This window comes from Onychostruthus taczanowskii, unplaced genomic scaffold, assembly GCF_017590055.1.
Source record: "Onychostruthus taczanowskii isolate IOZ18803 unplaced genomic scaffold, ASM1759005v1 scaffold95, whole genome shotgun sequence".
In the NCBI taxonomy this organism is placed as follows: Eukaryota; Metazoa; Chordata; class Aves; order Passeriformes; family Passeridae; genus Onychostruthus; species Onychostruthus taczanowskii.
In genome coordinates this window covers 1370966-1398853 of record NW_024507546.1, presented here as the reverse complement: position 1 = coordinate 1398853, position 27888 = coordinate 1370966, and the positions used below count along the sequence as shown (strand labels likewise).

The following is a 27888-nucleotide window of genomic DNA, read 5'->3' as shown; positions in this document are numbered from 1 at the left end:
CAATCTGTTGTTTTATTTCCTGCTAGAAATGATTGCAGGAGGCTGGGTGAAATATGCCAAGGATCCTGTTCCCACATCCCAGCTCTGGGATCAAATGGATATTTCACCTTCTAAAGTGATGCCACCTTGCAGTTGAAAGCTGAACTGTCTGGGAAGACAACAGGCCATGGTGTGGTCTATAGAAGTTTCTCTCTATGTTGGCAAATCTTCAGGTTTCCCATCCAGTTTTGGGTGGGTTTGTTGTTGTTTTTGTTGTTTTTTCACATTGCCTTCATTTGACTCCAGTTGGCACACCAATAAATTAGAGGCATCCCACTTCGCCTCACAAACCCTAATAGACATAAGGACTGTATTTAATGAAGTGACTCCCACCTCAGAAGAACGAGACTGCTTTGACTACATTACCATGATAATCAACAATTAAGTTGGCATTTGCCAGCCATAACCACAGATGTCTTCTTTGAAGTGTGGGAGAAACAGCGCTAATGTCAAATACCACACTGTGGGAACACTTGGCATGCAAGACCAGCACAAGGAAATGAAGCAGTTGGCCATGCTCCTGGAAGATACTGTGATGGAAGTGACATAAATATATAATTAGGAGCATCCATCCATCCATACATCAACAAGCTCTGCATTAATCATCAGAGATAAATCTGCTGATTAACGCATAATCCATGCATCAACAGGCTCTGCACCTGCTTTGCTGTAAATGTGTTGGGGAAATCACAAGCACTTTTCATTGTTCTTCAGCTCTTCTGCTGTGGAGGTATCCCTGACTCTGATTTTAAGAAGGCTGCTGAGAGGCCCTGCTTTGACTTTGATGTCTACATGTAAGCAGATGTCTACAATAAGCAGAGCTGCCCCAGCAATGCCTTTGAGCAAAGAACCACCTCTAAATCATAGTCCAGTAGTAATGCTCATATTTGGCTTGTGCACATCTTGCTCGGTTCCAGTACAGTAAGTTCAATAGGCTTGGAGCTGAACTGCAGCAGAGACATTAATCAAAAACCCTATAAAATTGAGTTCCAGGAATTTACAAATGCATAATACAAATATGAGCTGTGGGATTTTTTTCTGTAAACACTCCATCTCAGCGATGCTTCTTGTCTCCCCAAGCACTAGCCAGCATAGCTTGTTCTTGATTCCTATCTGCCTCAACATTTTACCTTACTTTGAGCCCATCTTCCAGTTCACAGGCCTTGGAAAGGGAAGAGAGCAAGGAAATTGTCAGCATCCCAAAAGCCAACCTATTTTTCTGACATGACCTTTTTTTTTGACATGAACCTCTATGTCTGTGATCAACTGTTTGCCTAATTTCTGGAATAAGACAGGCAGGACCTGATCCCTCTGACCCATACACCTGCCGCCTGTCTGTGAAATATCAAAAATTCAGTATAACCCCAAAATCCACCAAAATACTTGGGCATCTCTTCACTAACTTCATCTGGATTGATCTATAGGGTTCTAGGGTCTTTGCTTTCAGACTGCTCAGAAAATAAATAGTACTTTTTGCTTTCTCTGAAGGCAGGTTCTCTCTGTTTATGCTTTCCTTTTGCATGAAAACTCTCCACTCCTCTCCTTCAGTCCTATCATGTGTTAAATCCCCAGTTTTAACTGTCACAGATGAAAGTCTGACACTGGAAAGTTTTTCCATTGGTTCCACCTCCTTCTGAGACCACTTGACCTTCTGAAATGCTGCTGGATGATTATTTTGGAGAGGGCTGAACATGGAGATCACTTTCTTTGCCTTCAGGAGTGATCTGCAGAGGACTTTCCTAGTGAATTAATTTGTTTTCATGTACTCTGCAATGCTCTGTTGTGCCTTATGCAGACTGTGATGGCATAAGCACATGTTGGTCTCTGACTCAAAAAAACTTGTCAAGTGGAGAGAGGAGTTTTCTTGTAGGTCTTGGTTTTTGGTTTTTTTTTTTTGTTTTTTTTTTTTTTTTTTTTGTTTTTTTTTTTTTGGTTTTTTTTTAGTTTGCTTTTAGTTTGGCACATAAGCACACCTCAGAAATTCATAAAGCACTGAAAATATTCATTGTAGGCCAAGTAAATGGAGCCAATGTTTAATTTTTCATTTTTAAGTGCTGATGCAGAGCACAACACTGCACATGCAGCTTACAAGGCTCCCACCACTAGCATTTGGACTCCATTTTAAGCCTATAAATCATATGCTAAGTATAGTGCTTGTTTGGGTCTGTTAAATATTTCCTTCTCATTTGTTCTTATCAACATCCAGTAATGATATATACATATGTCATGCAAGACAGTAAATATGCAGACATTTCAAGGAAAGGTTCAGTGCCATATCTCTGCTGATTAATGCATAAATGTTTGAAACTAGCATAAATGCTAGGGTAGTGATAACCTTTGGCAGAGCCCAGAGGAAAGAACACAGCAGATAAATGTGCTCCTATGAAAAGTAACAAAACTCATGTGACACCCAGCCTCCATTTCAGGGACTCCAGACAATTGTGTTCCCTAGTCTTGTTCACTCCCAGGTGCATTTCACTCAGTCTGAGAGGCAGGAAATTGCATTTTCATCTTTATTCTTCTGCCAGCTGTAAGCTAAACCCATACTTGAAGGCTATAGCAACAAATGCATTAAGTAGAGGAATCTCCTGCCACTTTGCTCATCAGTCATTTGAACTCTATCCTTCTATTTCTCATGGTAGTACCAGATGGAGGAGGAACCTTGCCTACATGATGCAGTTGTAAGAAGAAGCAGGTGAGGCTTTGCATGGTGCTGTTGGTTCCAGCACTACCAAAAATGAAAGAAATGGGGAGGGACCTCAAGTGCTTCAATCTGAGGATGAAGCTGAATGGTGCAACTGAAAGTAAGAAGTCCCAGGATTCAGGAAACCATCCATGACCTGTTCAGGAAACATGTCTTAATATTGCAGTAAAATCCCGTTACTAATATAGCCTTGCTACAGAATGAGACCTGCACTTTTACCTCACTTTCTAAGTGATAGTTTCAGAAAGAGAAAATTAAGATATGAGCCAAAACTCCATGAGCTCAAGTGGCCAGAACAGATTTTTGTCCCTCCAAAGGTGACAGTGTAGCAAGATAAGACTGCTTGGCTGAAAGACCAGGCAGGCAGAGGGTGTCCTTCTAACAGCAACAGGTTGCTTAGAAAACATGCAATTTTCATCACTGGAGGCTGCTGAGGACAGGATAAGCAGACATTTATTTACAGGGAAGAGTTTGTGAATAAGAGAATGGTGATCTCTTTATTTTCATTTATGATTCTGTGTGATTTTTGTTGACTGAATTTTTTACTTATGAGATTCTCAGGGCTGCTGCAAGAGGAGAGAGAGGTGTGCTTCATGTAGAAAAAATGTACTTGTAAATTTATGGTCAATAGATGACAAAACTTGCACAGAAACACTGTGATATGTTATTTCAAATTTTGCATTAATGCCTACTTCTGAATTCATTGTCTTTGCAAACTCACTGGATAGCAAAAGATAACAGATCTTAAAAAATCCCCAAAACCTACCACCAAAACAACTGGCTTAAGTTTTTCCTAAACTTTTTTTCTTCCTTTGCTTATTTATGGTTCATTGTGTAAGAAAAACACAGAATATGACACTGATTCTGTACCTGTGCTTTGTATGGGCAGAAATCTAGGTTTGCCTGCCTGTCAGGGAATGCATATAGCCCTGAGCCTGTCTGTCTTACTAAAATAGTTATTGAGATCTGCTAAACAAAATATGCAATGATGGTTTCCAAGCTTCCATGAATAATTCTATGCAACCATGTATAATTACGATTATCATAAATATCCTCTGTTTACATAACACCTCAGTGGAGATGCTGAATTCTCTGTGGCCTCTATACATACAGTGCCATGAAATGCAAACATTGCCTCTGCCTAAACACTCCTTAACAAACATACTGTGAAAGCTGTGTGTGGAGGGAGATACCAGCCAGGAATATCTGAGCCTGGGTTTATAAGGGAAGAGCACGGAATCTTCTATGTCTGCATGAGATATGTTGGTGTAAGAACAGCAAAAAATCTGGTAAGAATCTCACCAATACTTCAAAATTCATAGGAAACTGGAATTGTCTTGGAAAAATAAAACTGGGGTGAGAATTGAGCACATTTTTAAAACTCTCACAGGTAAAAACACTAACTGTAAGCTCTCCCTCTTTGCAGAGAGTCAGCGAAGCACTCTCATAGAAGTCTAGCACATAGCAGGTGTTGAAAATGGAAATGCAATTTCCCAGCTAGGCAGACATCCAATATTTATGAGCCAAGTCTGTGGAAATAGCAAACTGCCAATAGGGATAGAATAATTTAGCAGAAAATCAAGCAAGTTTTCCACTTCAAGAGAATTTGTCATTCACCTTGTGTCCGATCCTACTCCTACCAGTGTCTGAATGCATTGTCTGGTGCTGAAGCAATCCTACAAGACACTACAACAAAGACATGAATATCCTTCTGGCTAGAGCTGATTACAGTTATGTAGGTATTTGGCAGAGCCAAGTGATGTATGGCTGAGAAAAAGAAAAAAAACCCACACACACCTGACAAGGAATCAACCTACTGACTTGCAGAAGCACTTCTCACATTTCCTAGGCAAGGTTTTAAACCCAGATTAAATGTTGCATTCACATTTTGACAATGCCATAGTTTTGTCAGACATGCTTAGAAACTTCTGCCACATTTGGGTGGAAATCTTTCATAAGCAACAGAAGCTGCTCTGAGATCTCTGAAGCAGGGAAATGTGACCCTTGTACTTTTGGATGGAGGTCAGAACCAGAACCGCAGGAATAGAATGGCTCTGGAGGAGCAGGTCTGGGACACACCTCCTGCTCAGTCAAAATTTGAGGTACTTGGATTTTCCCTGTAGTAAGGAGAAGAAGAATTGAAAATTGCCAGACAGAGGGATCTGCGCCTGTCAACACTCCTAACTCAAAAGTCAACTCCCAAATTTGCTTGAGAATTTCCTGTCTCCTTCTGATAAGGCTCCTGTCTCCTTTTGGCAGACTCCCCACACTGAACTGCCAAGCTATGCACAACAAGCCATGTTTCATGGGTATTTGCACAAATTTAGAAACTGCTGGCACTACCACACATGGCCCAGATATCAGTGGATCAATACAGAGCATTAAGGTGTGGGGAACTGAATTAATACGTCAAAAATATGAAAATATTCAGTGAATTCCCCTTTTTCCTTCTGTCTGAAGTTCACTCAGTTACAAGACTGGGGAGTAGGCTGGACCAAGGTTGAGGTCTTGGAAAAATAGGCCCTAAGAGGAAAAAGAACTCGAAGTTGGGTCTCTGTAAGGGTGAAATTCAGCTTTGAGAACTAGTTTTATGTGAATTATGACAGCCCTGCCACCACCCCAGTGTGTTTGTTATTCAGGGAGACATGCCAAATAACCTCCATGAAGTGACTGCTTTTGTTGAGCTGGAACTTACTCCTGGACAGCTTGTTGTAAGCACTTGGTCAGAGTCACAGCAAGACACTTTGGAGCCTGTTTTCAACCCTACATTCTCCTTTCCCTCTTCTTTGAGCCCCTACCAGCTGCTGCCAGCAAAGATTCCTGGATCCTCAAGGGTCTGCAGGGTCCTCTCTTAGAAACAGGGAGCAGTTTTTCCACATGCTTCTTTTGGTGTTTGGTCCTGATCACTGTATTCCTTGCTTGGCTGGATATTCCAAAATGTCAGGCTGTACAGCTAAATGGGTGGAATGGGTTTGTCCCATCCTCTCTAAGTCCCTCCATTCCCAAGAAGTCTCCATACTTATTTTTACAAATTTACAATAACCACCCTCAGATCAAAGTCTGAAATTCTCTTTAAATTTCCTCATTCCTTCATGAGCTTGAAGGAGTGATTGTGGAAAGCAAACCAAAAATGGGGACTGACCACTGGCAAAATTTTTTTTTTTTTTCTGTTAATGACAAAATATTTCTAGTCTCTCAAACTGTACTTAATATTTTTTTTTAAAGCAGGTGCATCACCTATAAGCTGAAACTCCATAGGTCAACAAAAAAGGAATTTTTATGTGTAAATAGAAAGGTGGTTTGTATCAATGTGTCCACAAAATTTATATTGTGGTGCTTTGGAAACAGAAGCCAAAACAGCTTTGCATCTGATCCATGAAAAATGAAGTTTGTGTAGACTGAAATCCCTGAGAAATGTTCTGTTCATCTTAGGAAATCAGCTTATACCCCAAGAGCTGAGTATAAATGGAAAAATATAAAGAAATCTACTTGCTCCGCAAAACAGAAGAAAAGGGGAATGAATGAGTGAATAAGCAATTGAATGGATGTCAGAGGGCTGTGCTGGTGTTTAGCAATGTGTTACTAATAAGAGCCAGTGGAGGAGTATTTAAATGTGCAGTACCTGGGTTCTAGCAATGCATTACTAATTACAGCTCAAGGAATTTTCCTTAGAGCATTCATGCAAACTGGTTTGGGTGTGAATTCATTGTGACATGGGCAGACCACTGCCTGACAAATTCCCACCCCGAGATATTTTCAGAGCAAGGGCTCAAAATGAAAACATATATTCTCATGAGTTGTTCCTAGTACAACCTGGCAATTCAAACACACATGGTAAAGCTGGTCCAATTATTTTTGAAGAATTTTATGGGATTTTTCTGTGGTGAGCACTAGCTGTCAGTCACCTAGTATCTTCTGTGATTGACTTGAAGATTCTCACCTGATAAAAAGGCAGGACATTTTTTGGGGGAGGGGGTGTGGAGGGGGGCGGGGGCGGAAAGCCCCACATAGCCATGCCCAGTGAGAAGGGCTGCATTTTTCAGATGCACACCCTTCTACAACTAGCTGAGGAAAGGAATTTACTCACTTAAAGCTCCAAGCAAGTTCCAGCTTGTTGTGGGTGAAAGAGCCTGGAAGCTTTGGTCCCACTCTTCTCCAATAGCATGATTTTTACCCTGAGGGGGTGCTGATCCCTCTGAAACAGCTGGACTGATCAGCAACTCAGATAATTGCATTTCTTTTCCACTATCCTCATTATAGTGAGGGCCTCACTATAAAACCTTGAGTTGGCTGGGTTTACAGAGGCACTGAGTAGAAGGACTGTACATACTGGGCTGTCAGCACTGAAAATCACAGGTTTACACTGTGAACAAGTGCTTCCCTCACTGCAACATGCAATAAATAAAATTAAACTGGACGACAGATTGATCTTCCTTCTGAACTAGAAAGGAAAGTTGTCTTTGAATTATTTCAGGGCAAGTAACCATCAGAAGACACAAAAATTAAAAGAAATAAGATGTGTCTGCTATTCCAGAATTCCCCATCATAGAGACAGTCTGGTCTGGCTCCTAGTTGCTTCTAAATAAATGTTAAAAACTAGGTACGATAACAAAATAGATATGAAAATATTTGTTGGAACATAAATATTCTTTATCCATGCAGTTATCACTTTAGAACTGGGGGTTGTTCAGCCTGGAGAAGAGAAGTGATCTAATTCTGGCCTTCCAGGATCTGCAGGAGCCTACTGGAAAGATGGAGAGAGACAAGGGCCTGGAGTGACAGGACAAGGGAGAATGGCTTCACACTTGCAGAGAGCAGGTTTAGATTGGATATCAGGAAGAAATTATTCCCTGTGAGGATGCTGAGGCCCTGCACAGGCTGCCCAGAGCAGCTGTGGCTGCTCCATCCCTGACAGTGCCCAAGGCCAGGCTGGATGGGGCTCTGAGCAAGCTGGGCTAGTGGAAGGTGTCCCTGCACATGGCAGTGGGTTGGGGCAAGGTGATCTTTAAGGTCCCTTCCTTTTAACTTGCTTTAAATTCACATTCTAGGTTGTAGATTAAAGTTTGGGATTTCTTCTTTGTTGCAGGGTTTTTAAATAATTATTTTTTACATGAAGAAAATCTTTTATTGCAAGGAAATTAGGTATTGTCAAGAGCAAAAGAAGCAAGTTGAAGAAATGTTGACACAGTTTTGATTGCGATGAAGGAATCTGAGGTGAAGACACGACCATTGTACTAAATCTGTACAAACATTCTAGGAGGGAACATAGCAAGGGTCAGAGGTACTAGAAGTCTTAATGAAACAGGAAGGCAAGTAAACAAAGTGTTAAACTATCATTTGATTAAGTAGATGCAGACACAATTCAGAAGTCTGATAAAACAATTAGTTTTCTGTGCCTCTAAAGAACTTTGAAAAAAAAAATTCCAACCTTGATTTTAACCATTAAGGATGGTTTCAGTTTCAGTCTTCTTGAAAGAGGAATGCAGGGATGCCTTTTCCCTTAATTCCTTTTTTTTGGTCTGACCCTTACCAAGGCACAGTGCATTGTAGAAGGAGAAAAATGAGAAAAAGAAGATCATATGCAAAGCATGAAGAGAAGAAAGATGATAATGAGAAAATAGAGATGCCAAAGGTCCTCAAAAAGCCCAACCTTTCCTGCAGTCAAATAGAAGGGATTCAAACAAGAATTTGCCTTCTCACAAAAATAAGGAATGCATTGAAAAATTACATAAGCAGCAATAATTGTGGGTTTTTTTTTTGTTTTGGGGGCTTGGTCAGACGTCATAGATGTATTTCATTATCATGGTATCAGGAGAAGAAGAGAAAGACAGTGGTAAAGAAATTTTGAAAGGTATCAGCATCATATAAAGATGAGAAAAATTTGTGAGAAACCTGTTTTTACACAACATATTTGAATCTTTTTCAGGAAATTTTAGAGGAGCTTGTGGACCTCATCTACTCAGATGATGCTGGGGCACAGAGACATCAAACTGAAGAAAAAAAAAAAGAATACTACAAACTCCTGATTTATGTTTAGAGAGGAAAAAAATAAAGGAAAAACTGCCAGGCTGCACAGCAGAAACAAAACAAATTGCATGTTTTGGAGGAAAAACAGAAGACAATCAGAGCTGACAAGGTTACCAAACCACAAACCCATAGGAACATGCAGACACAGGAGATAATTGAAGACTACAGGCAAAATTTGACAAAAGGTAATCAGAGCCAACTTGTAAAAGAAGCATCAAGGATTGAATTATGTGTGGAAAAACAGTACCAGTTTATGCAGCTCCAGCTTTTGGAAAGATTTGTTTTGCAAAAGAGAAGCAAAATTCTGCAAAAGATGGCAAAAGAATGCTGAAGGTATTTACCAAGAAACTCAGTGTGTGTGCATGTCTGAAGAACAGAAATATTGATTGGAACTCTTAGATAACTATATACATATAAATATAACTATATATATATATGCATATGTATATGTATATGTATGTATGTATGTATGTATATATGACAGTCACAGAACCACAGAATGATTTGTGTTGGAAGGGACCTTGAAGACTATCTCATTCCACCCCCCTGCCATGTGCAGGGACACCTTCCACTGGCCCAGGTTGCTCCAAGCCCCATCCAACCTGGCCGTGGACACTGCCAGGGATGGGGCAGCCACAGCTGCTCTGGACAACCTGTGCCAGGGCCTCACCACCCTCACAGGGAACAATTTCTTCCTGATATCTAACATAAATTTTCCTTTTCAGTATGAAGCCATTTCCCCTTGTCCTGTCATTCCAGGTTCCCTATTTGTATTTTTTGGGTACTGTATGATCAGTCTCCTTGGTATGCAAGTGGGAAATTATTTGCTCAAATGTCCCTCAATAGAAAGCTTAAAGCAGGAATAGTCACTTAATAATAAGATTAAAATCAAAGGTGCTGTGAAATCTCACAAATGAAATGCAAATAAAACATAATTTTAAAAAAATCTACTTAGATAAAGAGCAAGGCATCTTCAGTGTCGTTCTGTGTACAGTTAGTGCACATATACATGCATACACACACACACACACGTATATCTATATATTATATTATATTTACATACATAATTTCCAATGTTTAAACCAAAACAGTCAGTGATTCAGACACTCTCCAGAGACTGAACATTACTATGATTTTTGTGCTTCTGATTTCTCATCCAAAGGTGCTACATTTCCATTTCAAACTGTTGTAAGAACAAGGTCTAAATTACCTATATATAAATTCAATTTAGACAAATTTTAAAATATTTTGATAGAGTTAATCAACTTTAAGTGGAATCCAGACTGCAGTGTTTTTTGGAAGGTAGGAAAGACCAAGGCAGACAATTTCCTGTGGCATGAGAAGTAAAACTTCAAATTAATCTCTTTCCTTTTTCTGTCCAGAACTGGAGCTTTCAAGGTAGCTGAACAATTAGGTGACAAAAAGATACAGAAAAAATGGCTTTGCAAAATCATATATCCTTAGTGTAATTCAGCCCTTGTTGAGACAAGACTTTGATGTTGATAATTGACAAAACTGGGCTGGTGATGAATAAACTTGACACCTGGCTCTTTTCATACTGATCCTTCAGTCTTTCCAGATGGCAGAGTTTACTTCTGTTCCCATCTGTTCCTTTTCAGTAAGGAAAAGGGAGGAAAACCCAAAATTGCTAAAACATTTTATGGCTTTTAGAAGTATCTTTGAGGTTCTTTTCAAGTTCTTTGCTCTGGACCACATTCCTGCAGAAGGCTGCTGATGGCACCTATGATTATTTGCCTCAGATCAAAGGTAGGATGCCAGGTTTCATTTTTCAGATTTGGTCTGACATAATTAATCTGGATGAGAATTTCATGGATGGAAAAAGTGAGAGAGCTGGAGTCACCACACCAACACCTTCTTGCAAAAAGAGAGGAGAAAACAAACAAGGAAGCAAAGAAACAAGCAAGGGCAGTATCAGTCTGTGATTAGATAATTTTTGACAGGTCAGAGCATAATTTTGGACAACTGTTTCTACATTAAGAAAACTTTTTTATTATTATTATTTTTGTGCGAAACTACCACTCTCATTTCTCTGGCTATTGGCAATATTTTCTCTCTTGAGTTCTCAGGTCTTGACTCTGGTCTAAATTTTTCACTGCCTCAGGATGAACTTATTCCCTGGGGGCACATTAGGCTTCTTCCATGTAAGTGGGGTCAGAATTAGGCCTCTGTTAAGTTAGTTATCTCCAGAGTTAGCAACTGGCAGTTCAAGAATATTCAGCAAGAGGAAAATAGAAGCTGATGGATGGGAAAAGATGGAAAAAACCCAGAATGAAATCCATCAATGGTAATCTGCCAAGTAACCAGAAAATAATTTTGGATGCTTCTTTGATCTATAAGTTTCTGTGTATTGCTCAAGAAAAAAAAGAAATTAGTTTATCAGCAGGAGAAAATTCAGAAAGTAATTGGAATAAACAAATCTCCCTAAATAGCCATAAATATTTAGAGTGTTTATGAACAAAAATGAAAATAATTGAATTTATGGACCTGGCTGAAGGAAGGTTGTGGTGCCCATGTGTACTCTGCTCCGGTAAGACCCCACCTGGAATATTGCATCCAGTTCTGGTGCTCCCAACAGAAGAAGGACATGGAACTGTTGGAACAAGTCCAGAGGAGGCCACAAAGTTGATCAGAGGACTGGAGAACTTCACCTATGGAGACAGACTGGGAAAGCTGGGGCTGTTCACCCAGGGGAGGAGAAGGGTGTGGAGACCTCACAGAACCTTCCAGTATCTGAAGGGGATACAGGGAAGCTGGAGGGGGACTTTTCATCAGGAGCTGTAGTGACAGGGCAAGGGAGAAGGAAAAGGGAAATTTAGGTTAGATATTAGGAAGAAATTGTTCCCTGTGAGGGCGGTGAGAGCTTGGCACAGGTTGCCCAGAGAAGCTGTGGCTGCCCTGTCCCTGGAAGTGCCCAAGGCCAGGTTGGATGGGGTTTGGAGCAAGCTGGGCTAGTGGAAGGTGTCCCTGCCCATGGCAGGGGTATTTGGAACTGGATGATTTTTAAGGTCCCTTCCAACCCAAATCATTCTGTGATTCCTGTAGAGGACCAGGAAGATTTCTGATTCCAGTCATCCTAAAGGATCATGTTGCCCTAAAAGCAGCTGAAAAAAGGCTGTAGCTTGGTTCATGTGCCTCACCAAGCAGTCTGGATACCTGAGAGGAGCCTCAGGGTGTTTGCATCGATCTGGCAGAGCACTGGACTGTCCTCTGTGCTCGTCCTGCAGGGGAGCTGGCTCATACACTGCTGTCTCTGCTGCTCCACCAGAACTGCTTTACCCATCAGGATGTCTTAACAGCAGCCTGCAGGGTGTCTTTGGCTGTCCCTGGAGAGCTTTGCACTGCCATCCAAGCAGAAATAAGGTTGGTTATCCTGATGTGGTTTTGCTAACAGATTGGAGAATCTGGAGATTCCATGAGGGAAGGTGAAGGCCTGGTAATTTGTATGGAGTTACCTCCTGGAACACAATCCAGGTTGCTGCCAGGCTACAGATCCATCCACCATCTTGAAGAGATGGTACTGAGCTTTTCACAGAACTACAGAATTACTGAGGTTGGACAAAACCTTCCAGATCATCATGTCCAGCCTGTGACCGATCTCTACCTTGTCACCCAGCCCAGAGCACCGAATGGCAGGTCCAGTAGTCCCTTGGAGATCTGCAGGGATGGGGATTCACCACCTCCCTGGGCAGCCCCTTCCAATGCCTGAGTACCTTTTCCATGGAGAAATTCCTCCTGATGTCCATCCTGAACCTTCCCTGGAGGCCGTTTCCTCTTGTCCTGTCCCTTGTTCCCTGGGAGCAGGGCCCGACCCCTCCCTGGCTGTCCCCTCCTGTCAGGGAGTTGTGCAGAGCCAGAAGGTCCCCCCTGAGCCTCCTTTTCTCCAGGCTGAGCCCCATCAGCTCCCTCAGCCCCTCCTGGTGCTCCAGCCTCTTCCCCAGCTCTGTTCTTTTATCTGGACATGCTCCAGCCCCTCAATGTCTTTCTTATAGTGAGGTCCCCAAAACTGGGCCCAGGACTCAGGTGTGGCCTCACCAGTGCAAACTTTCTTTTGAGAAAGAGCTCTTCTCCAAGAACGGGCTATTTATTTAAAATATTTCTGTTACTTTCACCAATGACACATGTTATTTTCACTTTTTCCTCAAGGAATGCCATCACAAAAAGGTAACTGCTAGAATTTAACTAAAGAAAAAATAAAATTGAAGCCAAACCACTTGTCTAAAATGGTCTCTTGCCAGCTGTCCTACTGCCACCCAGGACTGTGTTGTTGCTAACAACTTGTCCATGGGAAAGCACTCAATCCTGTAGTAATGAATGGCACTCAAGCTGGATGGGGGATGGTATGAAAATTTTAAGTGGAGTGATGGAAGCTCAGTCACTTGATGAATTTAAAATTAGACATGACAGAGCTTTGAGGAATATTCTATCTGGCTGGCTGGGATCTTAGAGAGACAGACCGTATTAGGAGATATTAGACTGTACTAGAGATGGATTTTGTTGGGTTTAATTTTCCAGTGCTGAGGAATTTCTCTTTGCCTCCTGAGCCCAAGAACCCCCTCTGAGGCAGAACCATCATGCCCTTGTTTTCTCTAGGTTAATGTGCTTCACTGGCTTTGTCCTTGTAGCTCCAAGTACCAGTTCCCTGGTCTGTGGATGGCTGGTGGATGAGTCAACAAGGACACAGGGTTTTTTGAGCCAGGGAGAAACCTGAAATGTTTTTAAGCTTTGATGTCCACAGAGACTTAGTTGAGATTTATTAGAACAAGTGGGGAACGCTTGTTCTAAGAACTGATAAATTCCAACAAAAAAACCAAAAAAGGTATTTGTTGCAATTTTTCCAATCAAAATACTACTTATCAAATATAGGCATATTCTCTCCCTTTCTCTGATTTCTATGGCTCAACATACTAAAATGATATGGATGTACATTCATGGTTTTAAGAAATCCTCAAAAATAAACCCTAAGACACAAATTCAAAGTTACAGCCTCACAAATATTAGTAGGATTGCCTGGGTGCAATTGAGAGCAGAACTTGACCTGCAGTCAGGTGGGTTTCCATGTTTGCCCTGATCCTGTGTTAATCAGAAATGCATTGGAATCAATGGAAGTGCTGGTGTCAGTCTGAAACAGAGGTACAAAGAAAGATTGAGGTAATCAAATGAACACACCAAAGGACAACTAAATCAATAAGATTTGATAATGCTGGTTCAAAAAACAGATGATGCTGAAAATTAATCAGCTTTTATTTCAGAGGAATGAGGCAAATGAGAACCTCTGGGAAAAAAAAATGACAGGAAGATTTCCTACTAGAAGAAAGACAGGAAAGAAATCACTGGACTTTAAACCATTTCTCTTTCCCCAAAACTCAAACTTTTCCAAGGGAGACCACTCCCTATCCTAGCAGATGTGAAAAGCAGATTTATGTTCTCAGAGCAGCATTTAAGTCCATGAAGCTTTTGTTTATTTTCTTTTTTTTTTAAGTACAACCACACACAACAACAACAACAACAACAACTCCCCAAACTCATCTTGCAGTAGTATTTAGATTGTTTCTCTTTTCTCAGAGCTTGTGATAGTTTTTCTTTCAACAGGAAAACTAAACATATTTCCTGAGTTAAAGTTTTCAGACTTAAAAAGGCAGTTTGAACAGCACGGGAACAGAGAAAGGCATTTTTAACACAGATATTTTCTCTGAGCAGAAAAAAAAAGTGTCTGCCCAGATTCATTAATGAATACATTTTGTATAAATAAATTAATACTTAGTTCTAGTTACATCTGGAGTACATCTAGGAAGAAAGACATATTGAGGCAATATTTCCTAAAGGTGTCCCTATATGAGGAGATGGTTTTCATCTCTCTCATAAAGAGTTTTACTCTGTAAAAATCATAGAAACATAGAATGGTTTGGGTTGGAAGGAACCTCAAAAATCATCTCAATCTGAAAGTGTTAGAGTGGAGCTGAAGAAACATTAAATGGGAGAAGGAACAGGCTGCAAATGGATAGAAAGAATGGAAAATATAGAAAAAAAATGCTAATAGAAGGACAGAGATTTGTTAGAAAAATGCAGAAAATAACAGATTCAGAGGAGAAAGGCCTAAGATAATATGTCTAGGAAAAATCAATTCAGAGCAACTGAATTAAATGTTAGGGAGAAAGTTGGAAAAGCATAATACTGAAAATTAGCTAGCCATGATTTAAACAAGGAATTAGTGCTGGATTTATTAGATAAAAGTCATTTTGCAGTAGAAGAGAGACACAAAAGAGAAAAACAGTGAGTGCAAAAAGTCAGTGTGATTGCAGAAGGCAGGCAAATAGAGGAAAGAGGTCTCCTGGTTTTGGAACATCACTTTTATTTCTGAATGCCATAGTGACATGAAGTTTTGGATGAAATTGAGGGAAGTCAGAAAACTGAAAAAACATAATTAAGAAATTGAAGGATATGCTTAGAGGAAAAAAAATCATATTAACCCTGTAAGAAAAGAATGAGCTTAAACAAAGGACAGCTTAAGTCAAATATATGAGGGATATCTTTAGCATACAGCAACAAAGAAGGAAAGTTGGTCAAGATGTTAGGGGTTCTAAGTGGGATAACAGGCAAATACGGATAAACAGCAAAGGAAAAAAACACTTTTTCAGAAAGATTTTTTTAATGTTATGGAGTTATCTGCAACGTGCATTTGGAAAGCCAGTCATGTAAAATCTGACTGTGCAAATTGTTTGAGAAATGAGTGAAGAAAATAGTTTCACCTCTCACAGGAGATGAAAACACTGAAGTAGGTAAATATTTTTTAACTTTTAAATGTACAAATCCAGCAAAGACCCCTCAGCACATGAAATTATGTCTCACTCTTAACAACTCTGTGGTTTAGTCTCCATCAGATTTATGAGGTCTATATTTGGCACCTAAAGGCCAAAATATCTCATCTTGGTTTGGAGTAGAAAGCAAATACTGCCCAAATCCCATCTCTGGAGGGGACAGAAGCTGATTTTGTCTTGCAACTCTGTCCATCTCCTGGGTGAGGCAGAATTCACTGGAGAGGATGCTGTATTCAAACTTGTCTAACCACAGAGCTTTTCAAAAAAAGTGGTTGGGCTTAAATTTCACACTCACAACCTGAATTCATGTAGATAATACTTCTTCCTTCTGCAGCTCTACAGTTCCCTGCGAATTACCTCTGACTGTATCAATTCAGACTTCTGGCAAATGTGGTTGAATTTTTTGTAAGGCAATGCCTAGAAATATATATTTTTGAATTAACTAGGTTCTCGCATGGTAACTCAGCTATTGTAAGACAAAACGTGTAAAATCTATAGCAGGATCAGACTCAAAATACAGGAATTTATTGCTGGAAGGTATGAAAGAGCAACTGAGAAGAAGCACTTTTATTGCTGTGGTTCCATTATGGGCAACATACACATTGGAAATGTTAGAGGAGTTGCTGCATATCTTACCCTGTGGGTTGCAATCCTTGCAGAGTGTTTTCATCACCTCTGGTGTAGGTTTTTTTAACAAATAACACAGATAAGTTATTTAACAGATAAGTGGACTTTGCTCCGCAGAATGTGGGCATTTTCACGGCTACACAAGTGGCGACTCTCACTCTGCCTGATGGAAATGTGGAACAGCCTGTCATCCTTCCCATGTGCCTTGAAAGGCAACCACCAGGTTCCTTCTCTGGGCCTGAGATGACAACCAGAAAACTCTGTTTCGACATGCACAGACACACAGCTTTCTCTGATGCGGCAGCTCCATCACACGTTCCCTCAGGTGGGAATTCCACACACAAACCCAGAGGCTGAGCTGGGAAAGACCCTTCCTCACGTGTGTGAAGAGGTGGAGAGGAGATGGAGGCAGGGAAAGATCAGAGAGGGAGAAGTATATGGTCCTGCTGTGTTCTTTCAAGCACTTGTTGCCCTGAAGGAAAGGGCCACCTCTCCTGGCTTGCTTGTGCCATGTGAAGGAGAGAAGGGAATTCTGAACTGAGCAGTGTACTTGAATGAGGTTAGTCCCTCGGGAAGTGTAATCTCCCTTGAGGCTTCCTGCAGAGGACTCCCCTTCCCCTATGGACTTAAGGCTCGTGATACAATCAGGAGCATAGCTGTGGATGTTCCTCCTAGCACTCATTTCACAACCTTGAAACTACTCCATATCCACCCTTAGCAATTCTCTCTTCACACGCACATCCCATCTGTCCCCTCACAAAGCAACTGATCCCCGCATCCCCCACTCACAGATGCACAAAGAGTCTCCCACACAGCAACAGCTGCCATCCCCCTCCATCAGCCCTTCCCACTGGCTGCTCCTGGACACCACCAGGAGACACACACACATGGCCAGGCAAACATCTGTATGGAGACCCAGATGTTCCAGCCCCTTGCAAGCAGATTACTCTGGCATGGTCATGGCTGCAAAGGACCCAGGCAGGCACAAATGCCCCACGTTCTCCACACTGACCACAGCTCGTTCAACCTTGCTTTGCTCCCTTTCCTGCAACAACCCATTGATCCCTTTCTCTTTTCTCATCCAGCTGACAGGTTGATGTCACTGTTTGATTTTCATTTTCCTCGTGGGAGGAGCAGAGTGGTCAGAGGTAAGCAGAGCACTGTTGGCAGTGGGCTGAGCAGGCTGTGGCGTGTGGTATCAGCCCATCTGAATCCCAGTATCTGAGACTGCATCTCCCCCTCATGGACAACTGCTTCACCATCCCCTCCACCCACTACCTGCCATGGTGGGAAGTTCCCTCCCAGCAGAGAAGGAAGGTCCTTCCTGCAGACTGCAACCAGCTGCAAGAACTGCCAGGAAAAATTATCCTGCTGGAGAGCTTGAGCTGGACTTTGCAGTGGGAAACCAGTGTAAAATACAGGATAATGGGTTCCCACAACCTATGGCTGCATGAACACTAATTGCTTATTATTTCACAGGTTGCTTGCTTTTATTTTAGCAGGAATTTGTCCTTGCAATGAACAGAAAAGGGATCTACAAACCATGGTCCATGGGACTGACGTTATTGAAGGTCTGGGCTCTGAGGCTTCAGCCTTTAAGTTTAGAGGGTTTCTGTGATCAGACTTCTTCCACAGGATTACTCACAATCTTCTCACCAGCTATGGGTGGAAACAAGCACTTTCCTATTCCATGTAGAAGAACCCAAATTCCTAGACAAGCCACACAATTTGAAGGTGTTTTACACCAGATTTGAAGAACAGTTGTTGTCAAATGCAATTGTTTTGAAGGGAAAAATGTTCCTAGTGCTTTTCTCTGACACCCAAGATGTATCCTATGTTTTCAGCCCTCAAACAACTGCACATTACTCCAGCACTGCTTCAAGCCATGGAGAAAACCAGTGCTTTCCTCTTTCCTTTGACTGACACCTGTAGTCCTTCTGTGCATTTCAGCCCAATGGTTGTTCGTCCAAGAGCCCTTTTAACTTGTCCCAGAGAAACCTCTCTGCCCTTTTTGCCAGCAGCAGTATTCAGAGGTTTTAACAAAAAAGGTTCATTGGTATGCTTCTGAATGAAGCTGCTTTAAATATTGTAGCTAAATGTACTGGATTTTTCTAAGGATTATTCAGCACCTATTCATAAAAAGTCTGCAAAAAACCTCTAAAGGAGAGCCTGTCTGCTGTGCAAGTCATGCAGAAGGCAAGTACATCTAGAGCACATCAGGTCCTATTGCTACCCACGCACCAAACCATTTTCCTGGTTAGTCATCCTTTCCGACCCTCCTTCTCAATGCAAACATTGCTTTCCTAGCACTCACGAAACTCACCCCTGGTGCTGGCTTTACGTAAGTGATTTCGACATGGAGAGCTGTGCCACGAGTGCAGTGGACACGTGATGCTCCACTCAGCCTCTGGTAGCCACCCTTCATGTCAGCACAGCCTCCTGGGTGGCTCTTTGGGACTTCCATGTAGGCCTTCTCCTTACAGAAACCCAAGGCTCTTACACGCCCCACAGGGGTTTCAACTTCTTCCTGGATGGTCTTCATCACCTGCAACTCTCACTCTTGTCCCTCGCACATTCCATGTATCCATGTGCCTATCACCACGGTCTCTCTGGATTTACCTGTGCCCTTGCACTGAACTCCCAGTCTGCTCTCCTGGTGCAACTGCATGCACCTAAGGCCCTTTGCACACTTAACATCCCTCACAACGAGAGGCAGATAATGAGAGATGCCTTAAGCCTTCATAAACTTTTTCTTACTCCTCATCACTCTTCCTTCCCCCATAAGTGGTTTTCCTTCTCCCAGACCCCACACCCAGGTCTGCAATCCTCACCTGTACTTCCCTCATGTCCTTCGAGCATGCTGTGTGCACAAATCTCTCTTGTCAGACACAACTTTTCCCTCCCTTCACCTTCCCTTGCACAGCCCTTGCAAGCAGGCACAGCCTGACAGGTCCCTTCCTGGCTCTCACACTGCTGTGTGTCAACCCATGCTGAGCTCCTCACCCCTTGTAACAGGAAATGTCGTTCCCATCCACTTCCACCTCATGCCCTACAGCTCCCAACTCCACTCGCCTCCCTACACACTTCACACTTTACTTTTGACCTCAGCACAGCCATGTGGCTTATACGGCCCTCCAGGTATTTTTTCCTCCCATTCCTTCTCCTCCAACCCTTTTATAGCTTTAGCCATTTCTCCACCAGCACTTTTGTTCTGTTCCCTCTTGCTGTTCCACTCAGCCAGTACCTACCACAGAGATATAAACACATTTGTTACATCTGTTGCAACAGAAAATCACTCCTTTTTGTTTGTGTATGTTCTCCTCCTCCCACAGTCTTCCCATTATTCCTTGCCTGCTGTTCCTTCCCCCAACTGTTTCCCCTGTAACTTATTGCCTGTTCTTTCCCCGTGTTGCTCCTACTCCCCAGCAAAGAGGCAACCCCAGTTCTGCTGAGCATATCCACTGCACCTTTGCACAACTCCCTCTCTTTGCTTACTACGAAACACACCCCCAAATTTTCCTTCACTCTCTGCTCTCGTCCTGTATCTCCTCTAAACCACCTCTTTCCTAGGCATTACAGAAAACATACCTCTTCATTTCATCCTCATTCATACCTCCTACATTCCTTAATTTTTCCTAATTCTCATGCTCCTCAACACCTGCCATGGCTTTATATCCTTGCTGCAGTTCAGCCTGTCCCTTTGACTTCCACTCTCTTGAATTTCCTCACACCACTTTCCCATGGCTTTTTCCCCAGCTCTGTCTCTCCCTTGCAGACAGGCAGCACACTCCAGCAGACTTCCAGCCTGCTCTGAAATATCTCTAATTAGTTACCCCTTCACATACTTACAGGACCCTTTTCCCCTCACCACACCCTATCTCCATCCAGCTCACTTTTCCCTCTGTGCTCCTGTTCTCAGCACATGTTTCCATCACCATGCAAGCCTTGCCTTTCATACTCTGATACCTTCCTTGTAAATACACTCCCGTATCTATTTCTTGACAGAATCAAAGGTGTCTCCTTTTGACACCCCCCACAAGCATCATGTAGCAGATTATTTTCCATACCTTTCTCCAAATAGCTAATACTTCACATTTTAACTCCTCCTCCAAACATCCTTTGTGCCTTCACCTTTCTCTCTCCACTCCCACACCATACCCAACCTCCCCCTTGCAGACCCTACCATCCTTGTATGTCCTTTTCTTATCCTCACCCAGCCTCTAGCCTGTACCTTTTCCCATCTCTCTCTCGTGTTACTTCCTCTTGTGAGCTCCTAAACTTTCTGCCACCCACAAGGATCCTCTTTTTCCAGTTGATGTGCAGCAGTTTCCCTTTCGAGCTGACCACCTTTGCATGTCTCACGTGCCATTGTTACCCCAGTGCACAACAATGAACATGTAGTACTTTATTTCTGCTTTATAACACCTTCCCTCCAGTTTTTATATACCTTTATATGCACAATTTCATTTTTTGTTCCCAGAAGAAAAAAACACTCCAACCCACAGCACAACAATACAAGCAAAACCCCTTAAACCTACTTGTTCTGCATACCTCAAAATATAGCACCCTTCTATACAAAGCACCCCACTGCCGGCACCTCCACTTCTCCTCATGTTTTGGCTCCACCACCTGCAATCGGGCCTGGATTTTGTCCCCCCCACCATGCTCACACACAGAACCCCTGGTATTTGCACGTGTATCTCAGACCAATCTTTTTACTACCAGCAGCTGGGACCACGCTGAACTCTTCCATTCTCTGCTGCTTTTGTCTGGCAAGGCTTTTCTTTTTCTTTTTCTTTTTCTTTTTCTTTTTCTTTTTCTTTTTCTTTTTCTTTTTCTTTTTCTTTTTCTTTTTCTTTTTCTTTTTCTTTCTAATAGATTTTGTTTTTCCTTGCATCCCATTTATAGGTGCTTATTGTGCCACTTCTCCACTTGCAAGCTTGCACATATCAGGTATTTCTGCACCTGAAAGTGCCTCTCCTACTTGTCTGGATATTTTCCTGAAGGCACAAATGCAAAGGCAAAACTTTACATACCATTTGCAGTCCTCATGCAACAAATCACATGAGCCTGAGAGCAAAGAGTGTTTTCTGAAAGATTGTAGCTTACAACAATCCTCTGGACCATATAACACACATCCCTGTCTATTTAAGAAGGGGGGAGGGGGAGGAGTAACCCCCCTCACACATACACACACACACACTCACACACACACAGTCATCTCTAAATAACTGGTTTTGCAATATAGGAACAAGAGAATGTACACATAGCAGCCCTATTCCATCCAAAATATCCATCTCTCCAGATACTGCATATTTATAGTTATAGCTTTTATATAGCTTTCCCATTTATTTTAATGAAGGATTAAGAACTGATCAGAAAACTATCTAAACCATTCAAGGACTTTTTCCCCTCTTGCCTAAGAGCATTTTGGTGTCTCCACAGGACTCGCGTGTAACTGACACTTTAAGCTGCATTTTAGCTGTTTAGATGAGAAACAGCTTTTTATTTTGCCCTCTAGATGTGCATCTCTGTAGATTAGTTGTCTACTGCATTCCTAGAAGGTACTCACCAAACACTGGGAGCTGCCATGTAAGAATAGTTTCCCTGCAATTCCAGCACAGAGTGAGTGTATCTTTTTCACCTAGACACAGATGTGCAGGGAATCTTTTGATCTCCAGCTCTTCCCAGAGAATTTAGTGTTTGGGTTTGAGGAGAATGAGAATTAATTCAAAGGTCATGAACAGGGTTTTCAGTGTCTGATATATGCACAAAGTATGCAAGCTCCAGTGAAGCTGGTTACCTGTGGCAGGCGAGGTCTAGAAATTGGAAATTTTGCCTTTGCTTGTCATGGGCTCTAACTTTGCCGAAGGGCGAGTATGCTACGTGTGCTGAGGCTGCTTCTTGCAATCCACGGTCAAGATTTTCAACCCCTTTTGTTATATCTGAGCTTGCTGTTTTCCCTCTTAGGACAAAACCAAAAGTCTCTTTTCTTTTGCCTCTTATATCAGATTTCCTGCAGCACCTCATATTTCTCCTCCACCACTTTCTTTCCAGGGACCTGAACAACAGTGTGAGGAGCGGGAGGAGAGGGAAACCTCAGGACTGAAGCAAACTATAGGGCAAGTAGGGGTGAGGGAAGGAGGAGGCACAATGGGAAAGGCAACATTTGGGACACATCTACCATTTACAAGACCCCCACCTCCTCCCCATTATACTTCTTTAAAGGATCTCTCTTTCCCCCTCCCCTCCCCACCCTCTTAGGACCCTATTAGAAAACGTCAAATTTCCCTTACCGTGGTAGGAGTAACCATGGCATCCGTATGAATGTTTCCAGAAAAGTCGACATGAAGAGAAAGGTGGCTGTAAATACGTTCATTCAAAGTCCCAAAGTTGGTCTGCTTGGGTTGCGCAGAGTTGCTCTATGGGAGAGGAGCCTTAAACTCTGAGTCCCGTGAACATAATCTGCTCGATTATAACAAACCAGCTCAGCCAGATGGCTCTGTGCTCTGTGGATTAACCCCTTTATTGCCACACTCTGCTTTCCCTACCTACCATTTATAACAACCTTGCCTGGCTGGGGAAATTCAGAGAATGAGGCATTTTTTTGAAAATAGCAAAACCGTTGCAAAGGTCCTTTTTCCCCCTCTGTGCTCTAAAAAAAAAGAAAAAAAATCCTGTGCCTATTTTTTTTTTTTCTTTTTTTTTTTTTTCCGTTTTTTTTTTTTTTTTTTTTCAAATACAATTGATGGTTTTATTCCTCTTCCCTGGAAAACCTCGTCATATTATTAAGAACAGTATTAGCACCAGGGAACGTTTTAGAGAATTCTTTTGTTAAATCACCACTATTCCTTCCAGACTGCAATTCTCAGCAGACGAGTATTTTATTGCAAGAATGTCTCTGTGTTTGCACTCTAATGGTCCATCCACTCCCCCCTTCCCGCCCCTCTGTCCCCCACACTCCCTCTGTCTCCCACATGCACGCACATACACACACTTTGCTCACAATGCCAGCATGTGCTGCTATTCCTACCCGTGTTCACAAGTCACTGTAGGACATGTCAAGCAGGTGAAATAGAGACACAGAGCTACAATGCCATAAGCCCCCACTCTCTTGCTCTGACTTCCCTTTTAATTTTTTTTCCAGTTATTTGCAAATCTTTGACAAATTTATGTCCTCAATCAGTATTTCTGACAAGGGAGTCACTCTCCATGACACAAAAATAAGTGCTGGAAGAAACACTCACTGTTAAGATCAGACCTTAGGATGGATTTGTGTACAGTTCCTCCTGTTTTGACTCGCAGATTCATCCATTAAGGATGGCAATTGCCAAAAACATGGAAAGATCATCAGCAACCAGCAGTGACTGGTTCCCAAACTTTTTATTTAGAGAGATTGCTCACAGAGATGGCTGATAAATTTAGCTGCATGCCTCTAAGTCTCCCTCTAAATTTACATGCTTAAGTCATCCTTCTTTTCTGTTTGATTTCAGCTTAATTGAGCAAGTCATAACCATAAGAACGTGGTCATATAAGATACGAGATGACACTTTAAATCATAAGGGTTACCAGATTGTTTCCTTAAAGAATACTTTTACTAGCTCAATAAGTTTTTTCTGTTCCTGTTTAACCATGGATTGTTTTTCTCTTTTCCTTCCCTGTTTAAAGATAATTAGCCCTCTCCTGCTGTCAAAGCTTTATACCATCTACTTGAAGACATTTTATTCTACCTGGAAAGTTGTCACAGTTTTATTGAAATATTTACCACCATAGATTGAAATACAGATGGTGTCGTTCATTGCAATTGTCCTTCCTCTGAATTTTTTCAAGCATAAAATGGTCCCATTTAGGGAATTCTACAATTTAAATGGTCCTGTTGAGGGGATTCCACAATTTGTATCTGTCTCACAAGTTCTGCCTTTCTCACCCAGATGGAGAACAAAAGTCGTCTTCCACCACCGCCTCCTAAGAATTCTATACTAAACCTTGCTGCTCTGCCAATTAAAAAAAAAACCCAACCAACAAACGAAACAAAAAAACAAAAAAAAAAACCAAAAAAACCCAAAACAAAAAAAAAAAACAAAAAAAAAAAAACCAAAAAAAAAAAAAAAAGAACCACCACAAAAAGCCCCCAACAAATGAAAAACCAAACCTCCTCAGACTTGTCTAACTCTAGTTCCAATGGTTTTTGTCTCATCCTGTTCCTGAATGCTGTTTCCGTCTGATTTAGAGCTTTTTCAGCTAAGATGAGGGAACTCAAATTAAATCCTGTGTGTCCCCCACCCAGCCCAAGCACTGCAATCGTATCTGAGAAATGCCTAAAATGTGACTCAGCTTTTAATCTCCTGAAGTAGACAAACAGTGCTAGGAATAGAAAACTTTCCTGTGGCTGGTGAACTTTCGTCTGAAGGTAGGCAAAGGGTTAAGCCTCTGAAGGCACTCCTAGACCGGGAACTTCACATTTGCAGTAGGGAAAAATCCAACCAAACAAACAAAACACCAAAACAAAACAAAACAAAAAACCAAAAAACAAAAAACAAAAAACCAAAAAAAAAAAAACAAAAAAAAACAAAAAACAAACCAAAAAAAACCCAAACAAACCAAAAAAAAAAAAAAAAAAAAAAACGCAGCAAAAGAAGAAGTCTAGAAGCAAATGACCTGGGCAGAAGGACTGCCTACCTCTGATGGGAGGCAAACCTCCCAGAGCTTGCACGAGTGGAGGGGTTTTGCCCTGTGTCTGGGTCTGTGGGCAATCAAACGCCTTGTAATTTGAGATGTGGCACCTTAATCTCTCCAAATATGTGTGCACTGCAAAAAGCATTGTAGACAGCCTGTTTTCACAGCTAAGGAAAATGGAGACGTGTTTGGTCCTTGCTGTTTTCCAACCTTTCCCTACAGATGTTTCTGTTGTTCTGAAGCTGCTTCTTTCTAGGTATTTCTACATCTTCATCTGTTATTCTGGGGGTGGGGTGGTTTTTTCCCTCATGCTTATCCTTAGCATAGGTGGGTTTCTTTCACACTTTAAACAGGTTTCTGAGTGTTTAATAAGAAGCAATCCAGCTTCCAAATGGTCACCTTATTCTATCATCTGTCACCTTTGGATCTGAGGTTCTGACAAGGAAAAAAAAATAAGAAACAAAAAGAGTAAAATATTACTTTTAATAAGTCCCTGTTCTGTCTTGAAGAATCTGAAACATTGCTCAAAGCATGCTGAAGAAAGTAATCTTTGAATTCTGGGGATTTTAATTGGGATAATTACAAGACATTGGTCTGATTAATTAGGCACTTGACCAGACTTCAAAACATGTGATATTTTATATACTTTGAAGACATGTATTTTTCTTTACATATTAACAAACACCACTGTGATTTCGTTTGATGATAAAAAATTGAATATTTATGGGGAAGACATGCGTGTGAGTATGCAAATGCATGAACATTTTATTGAGTTTAATGCATGCCTTGGGTTATTCTAAAAGCAGGGAACGTGTTCTGTAATGGTTAGCTTTTGCAACAGCACCACTTTGTGGCTGAATTCCCAAAAAGGGGCTGTAGGGACACCACATGTGCCTCAGCAAGTCTGAGCAGTTCCCATGGTGGTCGGTTTTAATATCCATTGACAAACATACTTACCTGGGATGGAAATGTGTTCCAGCCATATGGTCCTCTCTTTTTTAAGATGGTGGGTTTGAAGTAAAGGTGAGGAAGAAGAAGTGGGAGCAGAAGATTAGCTCTGAGCATTTTGACCAACTGATATCTTCAGTACAGGAAGCTGTTCACCTTTCAAATGCCAAAATCACTTTTGTTTTAATTTTCAGAATTTTATAAAGGGCCTGACAAAATCTCTAGAAATTATTTTTTTATACTTGAAGTGTGCTGCAAATGTTTTGTTGGAAGTTAAAAGGAATCCAACTATCTTTTTATTTGGTGGAAATGGTGGTGGGAAACAATAGAAATTATTTACTTTAACATTATTTAAATATTATTTTAAGAATATCAATGGTGCCATTTCAGAGCTGAAGAAATTTCTGAAACCTCATTGGCATTCTCACTTGCATCCAGGCAAACGAGAAGTACTAGAAAGAATTTCCAAGCATGATTCACAAAGAACTTCAAGCTTAGTTTTGTTACACATTTCTTGGAAAGTTGTCTTCTGCAGCTTTCCCTCTTTCTTAAAAATAGTTAGGACAACTCATAACAATTAACATAGTAGGTCAAAGATGACATGGTGTGAAATGTGTACCCAGAGCTGCAGGCATGCCAGGAGGGAGGATGGGAATAATGCACGTAATTAAGCAGGAATTCTGGGCACACCCTGAAAGCCATTATTCTTCAGAGCTTTTCCTAAAAGAAAGGCATTTTACAGAGTCAGCTTTTATGCAGTTCACCTTCAAGCCTATTTCCTTGGCAGACAATTAGCAAAGTGAGATTGAATGAGACTATAATAATAGTATTAATTAAAATAACATCCAGATGCATTAAAATGCACCTAGTAAGTACAACTACAGTAACTTTCTTGCATGAAAGATTTTGCACACAGCATTGCAGTACTCAGACCAATTATTTTTCATTTCAAAGGAAATGTATTTATCTGTACTCCTATATCAAAATAAAGCTATCTATTAAGTGATATACAAAAGGGGATTTATACTCTATAATATGTAGCTGTGTTTTGGCAGTACAGTTATGGATGGTTACAAATCTCTCCAATGTACTAATGTGTTACATCACTTATCAGCTTTGCTCATATTTTGGATTTACATAATATATGTCTTTTTCTGATGCTATCCTTTTTTTTTCAGAGATGGTCTTTGTTGCAAGAATAATTCAGGAACAAGGTTAGTTGATGATAGGCAACATTTTGGGAAAAAAATACATTCCTTGTAATTATAAACATACTTTGAACCCCTGCTCATTTTTTCATTTTTTTATAATTCTAAGTTAGCTGAAGAGAACTTGCATGACTATCAGTAAGAAAAATGCTGAGGAAAAAAATCAAATTAAAACCATATGAAGAGGTTTGGTTCTATTACTTATGCTAGGACTGGGAAAAGGTGCCTGCAGTTTTTAATGATGGAGGAAGAGGAGATTTGGAGTCACAGCACCATTCTTTCGTCAGGAAGACAAATTCTATACTGGGACATATAAAGATAAAGTGCTTGGTAAGATGTCAGCTGGGATGCTGGGACTCAGTTCTGGCCATGTTCAAGTCAGAGAAGACCTGGAAAAAGACAGAAGAAATGATTAAATGTGTCATGTAGTTTAAAATATGCTGAAAAACCCCAACAGAGTAAAGAAGTCAGCGAGAACGCACAAGGCTGTAATGGACCCTGGCCAGGGCCAGAGCAGGTCTAGGTATTCTCTCTCCCCCCATCTCTGCCATGACTACATGACTTACACCATCACAGAAAGCAAATATGCTCAGGAACATCTTGTACTCAGGACTCTGGCATAGCTTTTGAAGAAAACTTCCCAGTGAAAGCCTTCAGGAAGTTTCCACTACCTATTCATATGACTTGGTTTGGGATGCTTAATGTCTTTATCAAGGGGAAATTTTCATAAAAGGGAAGTCACCACCACAGTACTGGTTTTCCCTCCTGGACTGGTGCTTCTGCACCTTTTAGCTGCAGTGGAACTGTAACAGCTGGAGCAAGT

At 41.3% G+C, this 27888-nt stretch overlaps 1 protein-coding gene across 2 annotated transcripts in view; it reads right to left on the bottom strand.

Moving 5' to 3' along the window:
- The window catches only part of NTF3 (neurotrophin 3), a 49761-nt gene extending 26933 nt beyond the window's left edge, over positions 1-22828 (bottom strand). The window contains exon 1 of one of the 2 annotated variants that reach the window (XM_041426851.1): positions 22530-22828. In XM_041426851.1, the coding sequence (XP_041282785.1) occupies positions 22530-22547 (18 nt within the window). In that variant the 5' untranslated portion in view covers positions 22548-22828. Of the gene's footprint in view, positions 1-21805; positions 21864-22529 lie in introns of those variants that run through there. The other variant, XM_041426852.1, reaches the window with a different exon arrangement.
- Positions 22829-27888: the final 5060 nt, after the last annotated feature.